Below are 19,552 nucleotides of genomic sequence, written 5' to 3'. Positions count from 1 at the left end.
TTTCTAAGTTTCCTCTCTTCCCATGAGGAAACCACCTACCCTAGCAGCACCATCATAAGAATCAAATGAGATAATACTGCGATTCAAAGTGCTTTGTGAATTTTTAAACAATCGAAGGGTAAAATATTGTTATCTAAGAGAAATTACTCAAACACATGAATTTGAGTAAACTCTGGGAGTTGGTGATAGACAGGGAGGCCTGGTGTGCTGCAGTCCATGGGGCTGCAAAGAGTAGGACACGACTGAGCGACTAAACTGAATTGATTGATCAACAGTATTCTGTTGCTGCTAAAACATTATTCAATTTTAGGCTGCTACGAAGAAAGTATAATATTTAGATCATAAGCTCCATTAGTTTTAAGACTGTCTGAGTTGACCAGAGTGCATCTAGAACACGTTTTTTCAAAGGGACCCTAACAAACACTATTATACCCAGAATTAAGAGAAGTTATAAAGATAACATAACTGTTGAAGAATTAAAAATATTAAGCTTTATCAGCCTACAGAAAAGTAAATTATGGCAAGTTACAACAATAATATTAAAATATTGAGTTATGGCCATATAAAAGAAATATATTTGCTGTTGCAGAAGCAGAATGGAAGCCAATTAATGGAAAATACACAGAAGCAGATTTTAAGCCCATAATAACTTTCCAATAATAAGAGCTATCTGAGGCAGGCAGAATAATGGTCCCCAAAGATGCCCATGTTCTAATTATCAGAACCTGTGACAATGATATCTGAATGGCAGATATGCCTTTGCAGATACAGGCATATCTCATTTTATTGCAATTCATTTTATTGTGCTTCACAGACATTGCATTTTTTTTTAATTGAAGGTTTGTGGCAACCCTGTGTCCAGCAAGTCTATTACGCCGTTTCTCCAACATTTGCTCACTTCACGTCTCTGTGTCACATTTTGGTTGTTGATGCTGTTCAGTCACTGAGTTGTGTTCAACTCTTTGCAAACCCACAGACTGCAGCATGCCAGACTTCCCTGTCCTTCACTATCTCACAGAGTTTGCTCAAACTCATGTCCATTGAGTCAATGATGCCATCCAGCCATCTCACCCTCTGTCGTCCCCTTCTCCTCCTGCCTTCAATCTTTCCCAGCATCAGGGTCTTTTGCAATGAGTCAGTTCTTCGAATCAGGTTGCCAAAGTATTGGAGTTTCAGCTTCAGCATCCAGTCCTTCCAATGCATATTCAGAGTTGATTTTCTTCAGGATGGACTGATTTGATCTCCTTGCAGTCCAAGGGACTCTCAAGAGTCTTCTCCAACACTACAGTTCAAAAGTATCACTTCTTCGGCACTCAGCCTTATTTATAGTCCAACTCTCACATCCATACATGACTACTGGAAAAACCATATCTTTGAATAGACAGACCTTTGTTGGCAAAGTAATGTCTCTGCTTTTTAATATGATTTCTAGGTTTATCATAGCTTTTTTTTTTTCCCCAAGGAGCAAGTGTCTTTTAATTTCGTGGATGCAGTCACCATTCACAGTGATTTTTGGAGTCCAAGAAAATAAAATCTGAAGTGATGAAAAATGAAGTGATGGGACTGGATGCATGATCTTAGTCTTTTTAATGTTCAGTTTTAACAGGTTACTGCTAGATCCTGCTATGTCTTTTATAGTGTTGTTTTCTGGAAATTTTGGGGGCAGGAATTCTTAGAGACATTAACCTGAAGTGCACTTCCAGTACTATGCCCAAATTCTACTTTCATACCCTGTAATGGATCCAAAATTCTGGAGTGCGAAACTCTAAAATCAAGCCACTTTCTGAAGATGTTCATTAGATGGAGTGAAAAGTTTAAAGGTCGGAGAACCAGATATACACATGGTTGACACATGCACAGAAGGAGAAGGCGGAGGAAGGATGGATTTACATAGCCTGCTGGTCTCTAGGTACTGTCTAGTTGTACACTAAGTGATTTTTGCTACAATCTGCTGGAGGAATAAAACTAGAGTAAATTCATAATCAATACAATCATCCATTTTTATTTGTATATCCATAGGTTATCAACCCAGGATATACTACAGAATCATCTACAGAGCTTTTTTAAGATACAGATTCTAGACTCTGTCTTTATAGATTATGATTTAGTAGATCTAGGCTGGTATCAAGATTTTTAAGAATAATTTCAGAAAACTTTACAGATAAACCTTAACCACAGCCTGAGTTGCATACTTACTAACCCTTATGCCCACCAAAAGTATATTTTCCAGCCCTTCTTTCTACCAGCAAATATAAATGAGAAGACTTATAATCCTGTCCAGTTCATTCAGCACCATCCACACCCTTTCATCAATGATCCTCATGGTTTAAGAACTCATAGAAGCAATTATTTGGGAACCTCAGTCCCTCGGGGTCCTTCACTCACATCTTATATGTTGATTTGATTTGTACTTTGAGGATTTGTTTTGCCTTAATTCTCTGTGATTTCACAAGTTAAATTTTTCCTTGAGTTACTTATCTCCTTAAAGACTCATTTGTCCAGAGAGAAAGATGAAGTAGAAAGAAAGGGAAGACCATACATTCTTACCAAAAAGACAATGTTGGTATTTTGATAGAGAGCTCGGGCCACACAGATTCTTTGCCTCTGACCTCCACTCAGGTTGATGCCCTAGAGAAGAAATACCCAGTAACATCCACCATTTACAGTAGTAAATAATCTGCTGGTTAAAAAAAAATTCCTTAAAAATACAAACTTCTCTTTAAAAACCTTAATTTTAATTTATTTATTATATAAATTTAATGAATTTATGTAGTTTATTAATTAAACAGTGATAACATCGGGAAGATAAAAATGCAAGCTTTCTAGTGGTCAACACTTGAATTATATTAAGATCATCTTTGACTGATAACATTAATCTTCTTTTCACTCTGATAGTTGGCTCTGCTGTACAAAAATATTAGTAACGAAAAACCAAAATGAGTGCTGAAGACTGGAAGTAATCTCGAAATTGTTTCTGGTTTCATGAATTGTGTCTGTAGTATGCTTAATACATGTCTCTTAAATTCAATATTATAAGTTGTGTTCAAGTGAGCTTCCCTGGTGGCTCAGAGGTTAAAGCGTCTGCCTGCAATGCAGGAGACTTGGGTTCGATCCCTGGGTCGGGAAGATCCCCCTGGAGAAGGAACTGGCAACCCACTCCACTATTCTTGCCTGGAGAATCCCCTGGACAGAGGAGCCTAGTGGGCTACAGTCCACAGGGTCGCAAAGAGTCGGACGTGACTGAGTGACTTCACTTTCTTTCAAGTGAGCTATACAGCAGTATGCTTTTATAATCAAGTGTTAATTATACAAATGTGAAAAACTACTATTTACTGAGCACTTAGTATGTGATGAAACTCCAGTACTTTGGCTACCTCATGTGTAGAGTTGACTCATTGGAAAAGACTCTGATGCTGGGAGGGATTGGGGGCCGGAGGAGAAGGGGACGACAGAGGATGAGATGGCTGGGTGGCATCACTGACTCAATGGATGTGAGTCTGAGTGAACTCCGGGAGTTGGTGATGGACAGGGAGGCCTGGCGTGCTGCGATTCATGGGGTCGCAAAGAGTTGGACACGACTGAGTGACTGAACTGAACTGAACTAGTATGTGATGAGCTTCCCTGGTGGCTCAGATGGTAAAGAATCTGCCTGCAATGTGGGAGACCCGGGTTTAATCCTGGGTCTGGAAGATCCCCTGGAGAAGGCAATGGCTAGCCACTCCAGTATTCTTGCCTGGAGAATTCCTTGCACAAATGAGCTACAGTCCATGGAGTTGCAAAGAGTCAGACATGACTGAGCAACTAACACTTTAGTAAAATGTGTCAGGCTGCTGTATATGGCTTTCCATTCCTTATTTCTCTTATCATAGCAATATCAATGTATTGCTCTCCACATGGAAACTAAGGCTTAGAGAAGTTCAGGTCATGTTCTTAAACACTATACCATGCTGCAATAAAAAATAGCAACGAATAACACAGATGACAGAGTCAGACCAATCTCAGCTGTCCCAGTGACTCTGACCAGGCAAGTTCTTTAACCTTTCTCTTCCCTGGTTTTCTCAGCTGCAATACGCAGATAACAAACACCTATGTAACAGATATGTTGTAAAAGCAAATAATGCATATAAAGTCTTTTGCTTAGTATTTGACCCTATAAGAGTCAAACACTTTAGCCAACATTGTTATGAAGATTATATACAGGTATAAATATTTTTCGGCTAGTTGGAACAGTATGACGCCAACGTAAAACCTGTTTATACAAAGCAAAAGGAACACTTAAACAAGAATAAATGGATGTTGACAAGAGTGGAAAAAGTTGTCGGAAGCAATCTTGGTTTCCAAACCAATTTAAAGTAAACTCCAAGTTAAGTAAAAATACATTTGATCCAAAGCAGGGACTGGTTCTTTTCCCTTGAGAACTCCTGAGTGGCTAGCAAAATGTGAAGTTCATGTTAGTTACTCAATACATCCTTAAAAGAGTGGCATCAGGAATTCCTGTGCTTCTGTTTCTAGAACTTGTCACTAGGAAAACATAATTCCGGTGCTCTCAGATTTTTTAAATTTTCCATTAAAGGTTAAAGATAACTGGAAGGCTTTTCTGGATTTGTGTTCATTGTGTAATTACACTACACATAGCTCACCCTCTCTCCAATTTCAGTTTGGTCTCCAAACGGTAGTAAGTCGATATCTGGTTGAAGAGAACAGGCGTCTGTGACCGCTTTGTACCTGTGGAAGAGGTGGTTTTAAGTTTTTACATCACGATTAATATACTGCCCATAAACCAAGTCCCAGGTTCAATGTCTCGGAAGCTGAAATAAAACACTTATTGAAGAATTTAGTATATTCTAGCCTCTACATTAGGCTTGCAGATAGAAAGACAAATAGATACTGGTTCCCACTCTTGTGAAACTATTGTATAGCACAGGGAACTATATCCAATTTTTTGTAATAACCTATAATGGAAAATAATCTGAAAAAGAATAGATATACATACAACCAAATCACTTTGCTGTACACTTGAAACTAACATGACATTGTTAGTTAATTATACTTCAATGAAAACTGGTTAAAAATTAAAAAACAACTATTAAATGTGGCAGAAAATTGACACAGAAACATACGATACAAATGTACCTTATTAGGTACCGTAGATGGGTAGTTACAAAGTGCTCCTAGAATATGCAGGAAGGAATGACTAAGAAATCAGTGACATCTTTGCAGAGGAGGTGATTTGTGAGGTGTCTGCAGAAAGATGAACTGTAATTTTCCAGGAATGACAATGAGGGGAGAGAGAAAGGAACTGTACAACAGTGGACAAGTTCATGGTATGCATGAAGGATAAGAGGAGCCTCACTGGGGCTAGAGCATGGGTTATGGGGTGGGGCGAAGTGGGGACAGGGGAGAGGAATCTGTGTCCACACTCATGATGCTGAAGAGAGAAGAAAACAGAAATCGATAAGGACTGACATAAAGTTGACCTAAGGCTGGATCTGGAAACTGGGGTTGACTGGAAATTCAAGGAAGCATGGAGACCGGGAATTCTGGGGAAAATATCAATGGTTTCATTTTCTCAATCACCTGGTCTTAAAATATTTGAGTGATTTTGTTTTTAAATTGGGGTATAGGTGCTGTACAATGTTGTGTTAATTTCTGCTGTACTACAAAGTGAACCAGCTATGTGTACGCATGTATCTTCTCCCTCTTGGTCCTGCATCCCATCCCACCTCCATCCCACCCATCTAGGTCATCACAGAGCACCAAGCTGAGCTTCCTGAGCTACACAGCAGCTTCCCATTAGCTATCTGTTTTAGACGTGGCAGTGTATACACGTCAGTGCTACTCTTTCAATTCATCCCCCAGCTCCCCGCCACTATGTCCACACATCTGTTCTCTAAATCTGAGTCTCTATTCCTGCCCTGCAAATAGGTTCATCTGTACCACTTTTCTAGATTCCACATGATTCTTCCATTTTCTTCTCCCATTCTTATTCCAGAATGCTGTCAGCCATCTCTTTTTCTTCCATTTCTACAGTCACTGCCAAATATTGACAACAAACACAGCATGCCCAGATCATTTGCCCAACAACCTTCTAAATGTCTTTTTGCTCTTAATTCAGATTCACCTTATATAAATCTGTCATGATATGGGCAGATCACATTTACTTTGTGAGTCCTCTTTCTAACACTTTGCTGGGCATCTGGAAAATTCAGATTTATATTGGTTGGCTTTTAAGGCACTTTACTGCCCATCTCAGCCTTCCTTCACAATGGAGTTTGCCACTGTCAATGTACACAGATCCCTTTCTGTCTGGTTTACTCCCAGGCCCCAAGCAGTCCCATGTAATTTGAATTTTTTCTCCCACACTTTCCTCTCCCCTCCCCCTTCTTCATGCCTCTCCCTAGGTCTAATTCTCCTTAACTCTCAGGACCCTGCTTTGAGTCTTAGGACACTCCCTACCCCTCGTGAAGGTGGCTTCAGGAAAGGGTCTTGCCTTTGCACACTCCAGTGGATGTTTGGAAGTGAAAGTGAAAGTGTCAGTCACTCAGTTGTGCCCAACTCTTTGAGACCCATGGACTGTAGCCCACCAAGCTCCTCTGTCCATGGAATTCTTCAGGCAAGAATACTTGAGTGGGTAGTCATTCCCTGCTCCAATGGGTGTTTAGAAGATGATTGAAAGAAGACATACTCTGGCTGCTCTGAGTAATCAGAACTCTCAGATCCCATATTCCTTCTCTTATTTTTCCATGGTTAACCCTCCTTCTGCAACATACTGGGATTTTTCTTCTGTTTACCAACAACCTCAGCACCACCCTCACCATGCACCCCCCGCCCCCACATACACACACAACCTCTGTTTCGGCTGTTTATTTTTGTTGTACAAATTGTTCTCAGTAAGTGCATACGATGGGCTGAATCCCAGTGAGGCTTCTCTTACAAAAGTTGACTTAATAGACCTGGTGATGAGGAAAGAAGCAGGGCAAACAGAGAAGAAAGGAAGTCCTGATACAAAGATTTAAGAACGAGGGGATGGGTGGGAGGAGGGATAAACTGGGATATTGGGATTGATATACACGTACTACTATGCATAAAATAGATATCAAGCATCTGCTGTACAGCACAGTGAACTCTATTCAATACTCTGTAATGGCTTATACGGGAAAGGAATCTTTAAAAACATGGATATATGTATACTAAAACTGGTTCACTTTGCTGTACACCTGAAACTAACATAACACCATAAATCAACTATATTCCAATAATTTTTTTTAGAAAACACTCCAGAAACTGTGAACCAAACATAGGGATTAGAAATAGTTGTTCTTTTTAGTTCTAAATTTTATACATTCAAAATTACCTCTGCTTGTTGAAAGGACTTCCAAAGGTAATATTTTCTTCTACTGTAGCATTTAATAGCCAAGGCTTTTGAGCTGCATAAGCCACAGAATACCTGTTCCTACTGGAAAATGGAAAAGAAAAACAAAATACCAAAATTACCCAAGAGTGCTGTGCTGTGCCTGTACTTTTGTATAACTAAGGAAAATGAAAGTTGATAAAATATCTCAAAGACAAATGAAGAATTTCTAAAAGAATATTTTAATGACCATCAACCTTATTAATTAGTAGTTAAATATTCCACTAAATTAAATATTAGTAGTTAAATATTCCACTAAATTAAATATTAGTAGTTAAATATTCCACTAAATTAAAAAAATTAAATTTTTACAATAATTTAAATAACAGTTAACTCTAAAAGCCACAGATATTTTACTTCATATTAAAAGCACTTTACATTAACTATGAATTTTACAGGAATACCTTTAAAAGGGATGTGAACTGATACTGTAATTATGTGTTTGTGGTTTACTCACATGAACATATTTTAAGGTAAGAGATAATGTAAATATTTCAAAGCAAAGAATAATTTTGAGGAGTCTATTTCAACAATGTAATAAATACACATTTAAAAACCATGTATTTCAATACATATTGAAGCAGTTTATTTTTAAAAAATCATAGTCTCCTCCCTGTGCCCCACTTTTTGGCTTGCAAACTCTACCAGATGTCCATACATCATATTTTAATTTGCAGTAATTAGGAAAATGCATGTGAGTTGAAGATAAAGAGGATGATGAGCTTGGGGTAGGGAAGTGGTCAGCTTAAAATTCACACTTTCATAGTTAGTTATGGTCTGTAAGTACTAATTTAGGAATTAAGGTTAAAAGAGAATAAAGTGTAGAAAAAAGGTAGTTAGAAATGCCCAGTGATCATCCTGAAACATAACGTCTTAGGCGTTTAGAGGACATGATAATATATAGTATGCTGGTAGTCTCTCAGATAACCATCTGTGCATTAAAACAGTGGTTCCCAACCTCTGGCACATCTGCTTCCCTCCTGCCCCCACCCCCTTTCTTTAAGGTTTTCTTTTCTTTTTTTCTTTAAATAGATGAAGTACTTGGTTCTCCAGTTCTAGCTTACAGGCAGATTTCATCACTGTTTAACTCATAAATAATATACATAATAATTCTTTCATATTTATTTTATGAAACCCCAAATCCAATTTGCTAAGAACTGTTGAGTTTTAGTCAAAGCTGAGATCTGCGTGACTCAACAATTGACATGTTGGGCCATTTAGTTCAGCAAATTAATTCTTTTAGCAGCTTCCAGATGTTGGGAACTACTGCGATCAGAAATTTACTAGTCCATTTTAATAAACAACTTTGTACATTATCAGAATGAATAAAATGATTAGGAGTAAGAAATGGAATATCAGGAAAAGTCTGAGGAAGGTAGTTATTCTTATTAAATGCAGATTAAAGTAGAAATAATACCTTCTGGTCGCTTCAAAAGAAGGTTCAGTTTCATTTACACTGCAAGTATGGCAAACAACGTTCATTAATTATGAAATATAAATATAGGATGAATGCGTGTACATATCAGGTAAGAGATAAATATTGTATATATTAAATAGCTACATTTTCAAATGGTTGTTGATACTAATCCCAAAGACAAACCAGATAAATGACAGTCTTCTTTTATATCCTCATCAACTAGGAAATAATTAAGCTTCCAAAAGATAGCACTGTTCTCCATACAAAATTTGGGTTCACACAATAGCCATATTCTAGCCCCAACTTTGCTCCAACTAGCTGTATAAGTTTGGATAACCTTTATGGAATATTTTCCTAGTCTATATTAGAATTTGATATCTGCAGGCATTCCCTACTGTTAAAATTCAAATTTAATCTATTTAAATTCCTTATTAGTTACCCTAAGGCAAGAGAGGAAGAAATACTTTTTATACTCTAAACTTGAAGGGTTGAGACACAGCCTGGCCCTTAAGGAACTGGAAAGAAAGACAGACCTGCATATAGGACATTGTAACATTTGGGTATAATTAATTACTGATTTATATGCTTAATGTAAAATGAGGCATTTGACTAATTAAATTTAGTTATACCTATACCAATGGGAAAAATACACCTAAGGACTTATTGATTTTATTATTCTAAATTTTAATATTTTAGGTGAACTCCATCATTTCTGAAATACCTGAATTCAAAACATGTCAGGTAGAAAATCCCCTTCTGGAAAATAGCATCCAATTTTTTGCATGCAGGATTTGCGTGTACTTTCCTTCAACAGTAAAAGTTAAAACTTGGTATTCTACCAGCTTCCAAGTTCATGGTTGGAATCTTATGGAATGGGAAAGAGTGACTTCTGCAAGCTGAAATCAGGAACAGTATTCGGAAGAAGGAAAGCTAGATGTGGACACAAAGATGCTATGTCGTGTCTGATCCAGGAAAGCTGACTCATTGTGTTATTATCCCTTCATGCCCGGCAAAGTCTTAGAGTAATTGAGCCACTGCTATAAAGGCAGTTACACTAAGACATCAGAAAATAGACCACCACAACAGATGGGGTCTGACAGGATGGCTGAGGGCATGGGCAAGGTGGAAGAAAAAGTAAGGGAAGCCAGAGATAAATGATGGTTATGTCTTATATAATTACTGGGATTATTACATATTCTGGACTCCCTCCCTGGACCATCCAACAGGTGAAGTGTTTTATTGAGTTCTAGTTCCTGGGATATCAGTAGGAATTATTATTTATCATGACAACTAGGAAAATACAACTTTAATCAGGCAGAACATTTGCTTTTCAACAAATACAGAGCACACCAGATGCAAGAGCAAGAACCCTGGCTTTCCGACAAGCGTGTAGAATTTTTAAGTCCCTCCCTCATCTCTCTCTTCTTTCTCTTCTGGGGCTACTGCATGTCAGGCTACACTAAAGGTAGCAATTGCCGAGGAGGCATCTATATTTAGATGAATTTTGTGTACCAAGTTCTATCCATGTAGGTCTGTCCTGCATGAGGACCAGTGCCTTCTCTCCCGTCCAAAGTAAATATTCCTTCCTGCAATAGGACAGGGTACTTTACGGCACTTTGTTCCTGCCAACCATGAGGGCACATTTAAAAATAAAATTCATGCAACCAGAGATACAGGCAATGATGAAAGAATGACAGCAAGGGGCTTGGTACTTTACCATACCATTTACTGTTTCACTTTATTTTGTCTTGAAAAAAACAGCAAACAATTCAGTCCAAGGTAAAGTACTTCTCAGCATTTACACAAAATCAACCGATCAATATGAATAATTTCTAAATTAGCTTTATTCTAATAACATTTATATAACTTTCCTTATTGGAATAGGTGCAACAGTTTTTTTCCCAGAATAAGGAGTTATTTTAAATAACTCTTTTAAAAAAGGTCAGCATCCTCTAAGCATTCTTGATTTGAAAATATATTTTATCAGAAAATCATGCATATCATGGGAAAAAATTAAGTAGTTCTTGTAAATAAAGAAAAATAGAATTTTTTTTATTAGCTTATCCAATTTTTAGGGGTTAGTTTTTATTGTGTGTGTGTCAGAGCCAACCCAAATATTTTTTGAAGAAAAGTTTAGCCCTTTCTGCTATGGAGAGATGGGATATTCTTAAGGCAAGTATTCATAAAGAGATGATTTTTAAATTATAGTGATTTTATAAATACTTAGAATTTTCTTAAATCCTTTCTCATATTTTCATTTTATTGACTCTGACTTTAAGATATAACCTTTTCTTAACTTTTTAAAAATTAGGATTTATGGGAGATATTTCTTTTCTATTTCTTAAAAAAAAAATCTTAACCTTTATTAAGTATATGTCTGTTTTTATCTCATACTTCCCTCTTTGACTAGCTTCCATGGAACTCAGAGTAGAATTTGTGGCCTATGTTATATAAATATGCAGGACTCCAATACATGCATTTCTACCTATTAATTACTCAGATTATTATTTAAACCTTATTTTCTTTCTTGATATCTTTGTTTTCCAAGCTTTATTATATATGTTTTATTAAATAAAATACAACTTTTAAGAAATCAGGCTATAAGTGGTATAAATTTGTCTAAAAATATATATGTATACATATATACATATATGTATCTTGTTTAGAAAACTCAATAAATAAACAGACTGTATAAAATGCTTTCCTAATTCCTAAATCATTTATTTATCTATTAACAAAATGATAATAATTCTTAATGATAATACTGGGAGTGAATTTGGCCCAGGTAGAGTAATTCTAGAGAAGATTAGATCATAAGAACATTCTAGAGGTATGAAAATAAAATCTCAAGCTTTTTCTGTCATGGTCTCTAATTCTTTCTGTTTTAATGCTAATGAAACCAGGTAAAAACAAAACCCAAATAACTTCATTATGGCCATACATGTCACATGATATAATTTAATTCAGTAAAACTTGCTCCTCAAAACCTGCATCCGTCCAAGATGGAAGGTGACGGTGGTAGGGCACACGTCACACAGCATCTGGCTTTAGTGATCAACAGGCCCCCCGAGTGAACGAAACTGCAAGGGGCAGTTATTCACCGAGCTCACTGCTGGATACATACTAAACAGTTTCACATCTACAACTGCAACAGGAATAAACTGTACCCTCCACATTTCTCAGCTTTCTTATTCCACCAGCGATACCAAAAATAGGATTTACAGTTCAGCTGTTTCCAGCTCAAATTTCACATCCAAGCATTTCCGTCTCTTAATTGGAGTTTAAAATAGAACCTATTCTCAAAATGCCTGTAAATAGTTTTGACTCATTCTGAAGAGATGTCTGTGTATGTTAACAGTAGATTAAGCCACATGGAACTTACAATGATAAGAACTAAATGGACATGTGCAAGTCGAGGGCAAAGTCTCCCCAGCACAACTAACATTTGGAACCAGATAATTCCCTGATGTGGCGGGCTGTCCTATGTGTTGGAGAATGTGTGTGTTAGTTGCTCAGTTGTGCCTAACTCTTTGCGACCCCATGGAGTGTAGCTTGCCAGGTTCCTCTGTCCATGGAATTCTCCAGACAAGAATACTGGAGTGGGTTGCCATTTCCTTCTCCAGGGAATCTTCCCAACCAGGGATAGAACCCAGGTCTCCAGCATTGCAGGAGGATTCTTGTGAAGGGCTGTCCTGTGTTGGAGGATCAGTTTAGCTCAGTTCAGTTACTCAGTCGTGTCTAGCTCTTTGCGACCCCAAGAATCGCAGCACGCCAGGCCTCCCTATCCATCACCAACTCCCGGAGTTCACTTAAACTCGTGGCCATCAAGTCGGTGATGGCATCCAGCCATTTCATCCTCTGTCATCCCCTTCTCATCCTGCCCCCAATCCCTCCCAGCATCAGAGTCTTTTCCAATAAGTCAACTCTTCGCATGAGGTGGCCAAAGTACTGGAGTTTCAGCTTCAGCATCAGTCCTTCCAATGAACACCCAGGACTGATCTCCTTTAGGATGGACTGGTTGGATCTCCTTGTAGTCCAAGGGACTCTCAAGAGTCTTCTCCAACACCACAGTTCAAAAGCATCACTTCTTCGGTGCTCAGCTTTCTTCACAGTCCAACTCTCACATCCATACATGACCACTGGAAAAACCATAGCCTTGACTAGACAAACCTTTGTTGGCAAAGTAATATCTCTGCTTTTGAATATGCTATCTAGGTTAGTCATAACTTTCCTTCCAAGGAGTAAGCATCTTTTAATTTCATGGCTGCAATCACCATCTGCAGTGATTCTGGAGCCCAGAAAAATAAAGTCTGACACTGTTTCCACTGTTTCCCTATCTATCTGCCATGAAGTGATGAGACCAGATGCCGAGATCTTAGTTTTCTGAATGTTGAGCTTTAAGCCAACTTTTCACTCTCCTCTTTCACTTTCATCAAGAGGCTTTTTAATTCCTCTTCACTTTCTGCCGTACAGGTGGTGTCATCTGCATATCTGAGGTTGAGGTGATTGACATTTCTCCCGGAAATCTTGATTCCAGCTTGTGCTTCTTCCAGCCCAGTGTTTCTCATAATGTACTCTGCATGTAAGTTAAATAAGCAGGGTGACAATATACAGCCTTGACGTACTCCTTTTCCTATTTGGAACCAGTCTGTTGTTCCATGTCCAGTTCTAACTGTTGCTTCCTGACCTGCATACAGATTTCTCAAGAGGCAGGTCAGGTGGTCTGGTATTCCCATCTCTTTCAGAATTTTCCACAGTTTATTGTGGTCCACACAGTAAACTGTGTTGGAGGATATATAGTAGCATTTCTGGCCACTATAAAGAAAGCTGAGCACCGAAGAATTGATGTTTTTGAACTGTGGTGTTGGAGAAGACTCTTGAGAGTCCCTTGGACTGCAAGGAGATCCAACCAGTCCATCCTAAAGGAGATCAGTCCTGGCTGTTCATTGGAAGGACTGATATTGAAGCTGAAAATACAATACTTTGGCCACCTGATGCGAAGAGCTGACTCATTGGAAAAGACCATAATGCTGGGAAAGATTGAGGGCAGGAGGAGAAGGGGACGACAGAGGATGAGATGGTTGGATAACATCACCGACTCAATGGACATGGGTTTGGGTGGACTCCGGGAGTTGGTGATAGGGAGGCCTGGCATGCTGCGTTTCATGGGGTTGCAAAGAGTCAGACACGACTGAGTGACTGAACTGAACTGAATTGGCCACCACCAACTAGATCAGTAAGCAGACCAATTCCCTTAGTATGACAACCAAAAAATGTTTCTAGACATTGTCCAATGTTCCCTGGGGATAATCTGGATGAAAATCACTGCAGTGATTTTCTGTAGACTGTAGACTGAAAGTCTACAGTCCAATATCATAGATAAGCTGTTAGCAATTTCTCCATAATGACTGTGGAGGTTGGGGTGGTCTACCAGGTGTGTGTGTGCATGTTAAGTCACTCAGTCATGTCCTACCCTTTGTGACCCCATGGACTGTAGCTCACCATGCTCCTCTGTCCATGGGATTCTCTAGGCAACAATACTGGAGTGGGTTGCCATGCCCTCCTCCAGGGAACTTCTCGACCCAGGGATCGAACCCAAGTCTCTTTTGTCTCTTGCACTGGCAGGCGGGTCCTTTATCACTAGCACCACCTGGGAAGCCTGTCTACCAGGTAGATCAAACTAAATAAATAAATATGACTTATTCATTGTTACACAATTATATACTAGTATGTTCCTGAGTCACCTTATTACTACAATGTTTTTTTAAGAACCCAAACAACCATACAAACATTCAGAAGACGCACAATGTCTTTGTGGATACGCAACACACTAGCCTGACATAGCCACATCCCTAATGAGACACTTAAAGTCTCTAGTTTAAGTTGGATGTGAAGAGAAATGAATGATTTCTCAGTCTCTTAGGAAGAGTTTCAGAAAGATTATTTGATATTTCTTCTCTGAACACTGGACCACTAAGGCTCTGTGTGCATTTAAACTTTATAAATAACGCAAATTTTCTTTGATTATAGGATAAATTTTTAAACTTTATTTATCTGTGTTGTCCATTTAACTTTCAAAATTTACCTTTACAATCCTTATCTTGCTAAAAGCAATATATTAGTTTATACATAATATAAACCTCTATCGTGAATTGTTTTATCTTTTTAAATTTATAATATTTAAAGTTCCCACTAATTTGTTTTTTTAAAGCTGTGCTTATTTCCAAGGGGGCTCTCAGACCTCGAACATGGGAATCTACTGTTCTCATTCCTTCCCTTGGGAGATCATCGGATGTGTGACACCAACAGAAACTGATTAAAAATACACATACTTGCTCCAGTGAACTTTTCCTTCCAAGGTCTGCATCTCTCCGAGGATGGCAAGGAGAAGAGAGGACTTCCCACATCCCACTTGGCCCACAATCATGGTTAACTGACCTAGAGAAAAGAAATAAAGGATAATAACAGGATAAGAAGGAATTCACTTATAAAATAAAATCAAAACACATTTAGAAAAGGCTGATGTTTCACAATCTATGGCCCAGTTTTGGTCCCCAGAAATAGTATTCTAAACAGCTCCTTTTCCTGATACATAAGGTTTCTGGAAAAGGGAAGGAAAATTAAAACCTATAGGTCTTGATATGCTATTTTTAAAAATACTTATTTGGCTCTTCTGGGTCTTAGCTGTGGTATGGGGGATTTAGTTCCCTGACCAAGGATCAAACTCAGCCCTTGAGGTCTTAGCCACTGGACCACCAGGGAAGCCCCTTAATGTATTATTTTTAAATTATGAGAAGAACTGACTCTAGTAAAAGCAGCAGTGAAATACTTGCCTAAGTCACCTAGATTAGTATTATCTTTATTATTCAATTCATTCTGGAGGAAAAGGTAATTTTGACTGCTGCTAAGTCGCTTCAGTCGTGTCCGACTCTGTGCGACCCCATAGACGGCAGCCCACCAGGCTCCCCCGTCCCTGGGATTCTCCAGGCAAGAACACTGGAGTGGGTTGCCATTTCCTTCTCCAATGCATGAAAGTGAAAAGTGAAAGTGAAGTCGCTCAGTCGTGTCCGACTCCCAGCCACCCCATGGACTGCAGCCTACCAGGCTCCTCCGTCCATGGGATTTTCCAGGCAAGAGTACTGGAGTGGGGTGCCACTGCCTTCTCCAATTTTGACTAAAACAGATAATTAAGATTAAAGTGATTAATCACTTTAATCAGTTCTTATTTTGATTTGCATGTTTAATAGAAAAATTCCAAGTTACTGACCATGAGGCCAAGTAAAAAAATATTTATATTCAATTATCCAAACATTTTAGTAAAAGCTATACAGTATTTGTCTTAAATATCTGAAAACTTCATCAGTTTTCTTTGGGGATAGAAAACTATTTTCTCAAACACTATTTCTTTAAAATCTTTCTTCAGCAAAATGAGAAATTACTCCATTATTTAAATGCCACAAATCAGCAAATAAACTAAAAACAGTTCATTTGGATGGTAAATAATTTGTTCAAGGTCCCCCACTCTGTAGTGATAGGCAGGTCTTATAATTCCCAGTCATTCTCTCAGAGATACAGGGATTCATGAGCTCCACAGTGCAAACAGATAACTATCAGTAATGTTTGTCTTTAAGAAGTCTTTCCTTTTGTTAGACTTAGTTATCTTGGAAAACCACGGTCATGATAATCAACAGATACAAACTTGATGCTAGTTCACAATGTGGCTTTATATTATTTCATGATGAATTATTTAAATGAAAGAATTAATGCTTTGGAGGTGACAAATGTTTTCCCCCTGAATTCACAAAAATAAAAAAAAACAGTTACAAGCTAGTAATAAATGATTCTTACCTGTTGGAATTCGAATATCGATATTGGATAAGGTTGCTAAACCACTGCCCCATGAAAAGTACCCATTTGTGACCTAGAAAATAAGAGTACAGAAATTTAATTATGACACTATATAAATATGTGGTTTCACAGGATAAGTCCAATTAAAATAAATTTTCTTTATAAAGCACTGGAAGACTTTCAACACAGTAGAACACACAGTGGCAAAATTCTAATTTAGAGTCACGACTATTTAGAGGCATAGATGAAAAACAAAAAAGAATGGAAGGGAGAAGGTCTTTAAATCAGTGATATTATGAAGAATGCTAAAAATTACAATAATTTTCCCTGAAAGTGTGCGATAACTGGATCGTTTATATGTGAACATTCTTTGAAAAGCAATCACTCAAATATTATCCAGTGTAACTCTGACATGGATTATTCTCTCACTGCTGCAATTGCCAGAAACCTGGTGAGGTAAAGTCAAGAAGAGAGATAACTACAAATTACTGCAACAAATGACTTGTTAGCTAAGGATGAAGGCTTTGTAACGAATGTATTTCCTGAACTATGTGGACTTACTGCTATTCATTGATCTTGAAAGAGTAGAGGGGAGGAAGGAAAAAGGACAGAAATGAAGCAACAGTACTTGGTGGTTCAGTTCAGTTCAGCCCCTCAGTCGTGTCCGAGTCTTTATGACCCCATGCACTGCTGCACACCAGGCCTCCCTGTCCATCACAACTCCCGGAACTAGCTCAAACTCATGTCCATTGAGTCACTGATGCCATCCAACTATCTCAGCCTCTGTTGGCCTCTTCTCCTTCCACCTTCAATCTTTCCCAGCATCAGGGTCTTTTCAAATGAGTCAGTTCTTCCCATCAGGTGGCCAAAAAATTGGAGTTTCAGCTTCAGCATCAGTCCTTCCAATGAATATTCAGGACTGATCTCCTTTAGGATTGACTGGTTGGATCTCCTTCCAGTCCAAGGGACTCTCAAGAGTCTTCTCCAACACCACAGTTCAAAAGCATCAGTTCTCTGGCGTTCAACTTTCTTTATAGTCCAACTCTCACATTCATACATGACTAGTAGAAAAACCATAGCTTTGACTAAATGGACCTTTGTTGGCAAAGAAATGTCTCTGCTTTTTAATCTGCTGTCTAAGTTGGTCATAGCTTTTTTCCTAAGGAGCAAGCATCTTTTAATTTCATGGCTGCAGTCACTATCTGCAGTGATTTTGGAGCCCAAGAAAATAAAGTCTGTCACTATTTCCATTGTTTCCCCATCTATTTGCCATGAAGTGATGGGATCGGATGCCATGATCTTAGTTTTTTGAATGTTGAGTTTTAAGCCAGCTTTTTCACTCTCTTCTTTCACCTTCATCAAGAGGCTTTTTAGTTCCTCTTCACTTTCTGCCATAAAGGTGGTATCATCTGTGTATCTGAGGTTATTGATATTTCTCCCAGCAATCTTAATTCCAGCTTGTTCTTCATCCAGCCCAGCGTTTCTCATGATGTACTCTGCATATAAGTTAAATAAGTAGGATGACAATATACAGCCTTGACCTACTCCTTTCCCTATTTGGAACCAGTATGTTCTTCCAGTTAGTCCAGATCTAACTATTGCCTCCTGCCTGCTTCTGTTGCTGCTAAGTTGCTTCGGTTGTGTCCGAGTTAGGGCCATACAATTTCTGTCCTTTATTGTGCCCATCTTTACATGAAGTATTCCCTTGGTATCTCTCATTTTCTTGAAAAGATCTCTAGTCTTTCCCATTCTATTGTTTTCCTCTATTTCTTTGCATTGATCACAAAGGAAGGCATTCTTATCTCTCCTTGCTATTCTTTGGAACTCTGCATTCAGATGGGGTATTTTTCCTTTCCTCCTTTGTCTTTAGCTTCTCTTCTTTTCTCAGCTATTTGTAAGGCCTCCTCAGACAACCCTTTTGCATTTCTTTTTCTTGAAGACAGTCTTGATTACTGCCTCCTATACAATGTCACGAACCTCCATCCATAGTTCTTCAGGCACTCTATCTATCAGATCTAATCCCTTGAACCTTTTTGTCACTTCCACTGTATAACTGCAAGGGATTGATTTAGGTCACACCTGAATGGTCTAGTGGTTTTCCCTACTTTCTTCAATTTAAGTTTGAATTTGGAAGTAAGGAGTATACCTCAACAATCAGTAAGACAGCAAAGAAAAAGATCTTAGAGTCATCCTAAGCAGTCAATTGTTTTAATAAGCATCACGAAAACTTGACAGTTTTATTAGTTACAAAAATGGGAAACAAAAGAAGTATAACAGAACCCAAGAACTAGAAAGGTTAATAGTGACAGATGAGAGGATAGCTAGTTCCTAAAAAATTAGAGGAAACTACAGTAAGGCTACACTTTGCTCATAAATTAATATTTTGTCTCCAAGCCCCAAGTAATGAAATTTCTAAGCACATTTTTGTTTCGGAATTTTGCAGAATAAATTGGTAATGTCTAAATTATAACTAAAAAATCCTTTAAAAGCTCTTAAAATGAACAATGGGGAGGGAGGAGAGTTCAGGATGGGAAACACATGTATACCTGTGGCGGATTCATGTTGATATATGGCAAAACCAATACAATATTGTAAAGTTAAAAAAAAAATGGATAACCAAAAAAAAAAAAAAAAGTGCAAAACTTACCTGAAAAGGTTAGGCCATGTTTTTCCATATATTTTTTATTTAGCTTGGAAAATGTATGGCATTTAATAATATCTAATCTATATCTTAGAAGAAGGCAATGGCAACCCACTCCAGTACTCTTGCCTGGAAAATCCCATGGACAGAGGAGCCTGGTAGGCTGCAGTCCATGGGGTTGCACAGAGTTGGACTGAAGCGACTTAGCAGCAGTAGGAGCAATCTATATCTTAAT

At 38.2% G+C, this 19,552-nt stretch overlaps 1 protein-coding gene across 6 annotated transcripts in view; it reads right to left on the bottom strand.

The window, feature by feature from the left end:
- Positions 1 to 19,552, bottom strand: part of ABCC9 (ATP binding cassette subfamily C member 9) — a 156,665-nt gene that overhangs the window by 71,586 nt on the left and 65,527 nt on the right. For 4 of the 6 annotated variants that reach the window (XM_061417661.1, XM_061417660.1, XM_061417662.1 and 1 more), the window contains 6 exons: positions 16,677 to 16,749; positions 15,161 to 15,266; positions 8,829 to 8,867; positions 7,355 to 7,456; positions 4,641 to 4,725; positions 2,548 to 2,628 (listed from right to left, as the gene is read on the bottom strand). In XM_061417661.1, the coding sequence (XP_061273645.1) occupies positions 2,548 to 2,628; positions 4,641 to 4,725; positions 7,355 to 7,456; positions 8,829 to 8,867; positions 15,161 to 15,266; positions 16,677 to 16,749 (486 nt within the window). The remainder of the gene's footprint in view (positions 1 to 2,547; positions 2,629 to 4,640; positions 4,726 to 7,354; positions 7,457 to 8,828; positions 8,868 to 15,160; positions 15,267 to 16,676; positions 16,750 to 19,552) is intronic. The other 2 variants (XM_061417664.1, XM_061417663.1) reach the window with 1 other exon arrangement.

The sequence above is a fragment of the Bos javanicus genome, chromosome 5, assembly GCF_032452875.1.
Source record: "Bos javanicus breed banteng chromosome 5, ARS-OSU_banteng_1.0, whole genome shotgun sequence".
NCBI lineage: Eukaryota > Metazoa > Chordata > Mammalia > Artiodactyla > Bovidae > Bos > Bos javanicus.
The sequence above is the reverse complement of the archived record's forward strand: the minus strand, read 5'-3'. Positions and strand labels throughout refer to the sequence as shown.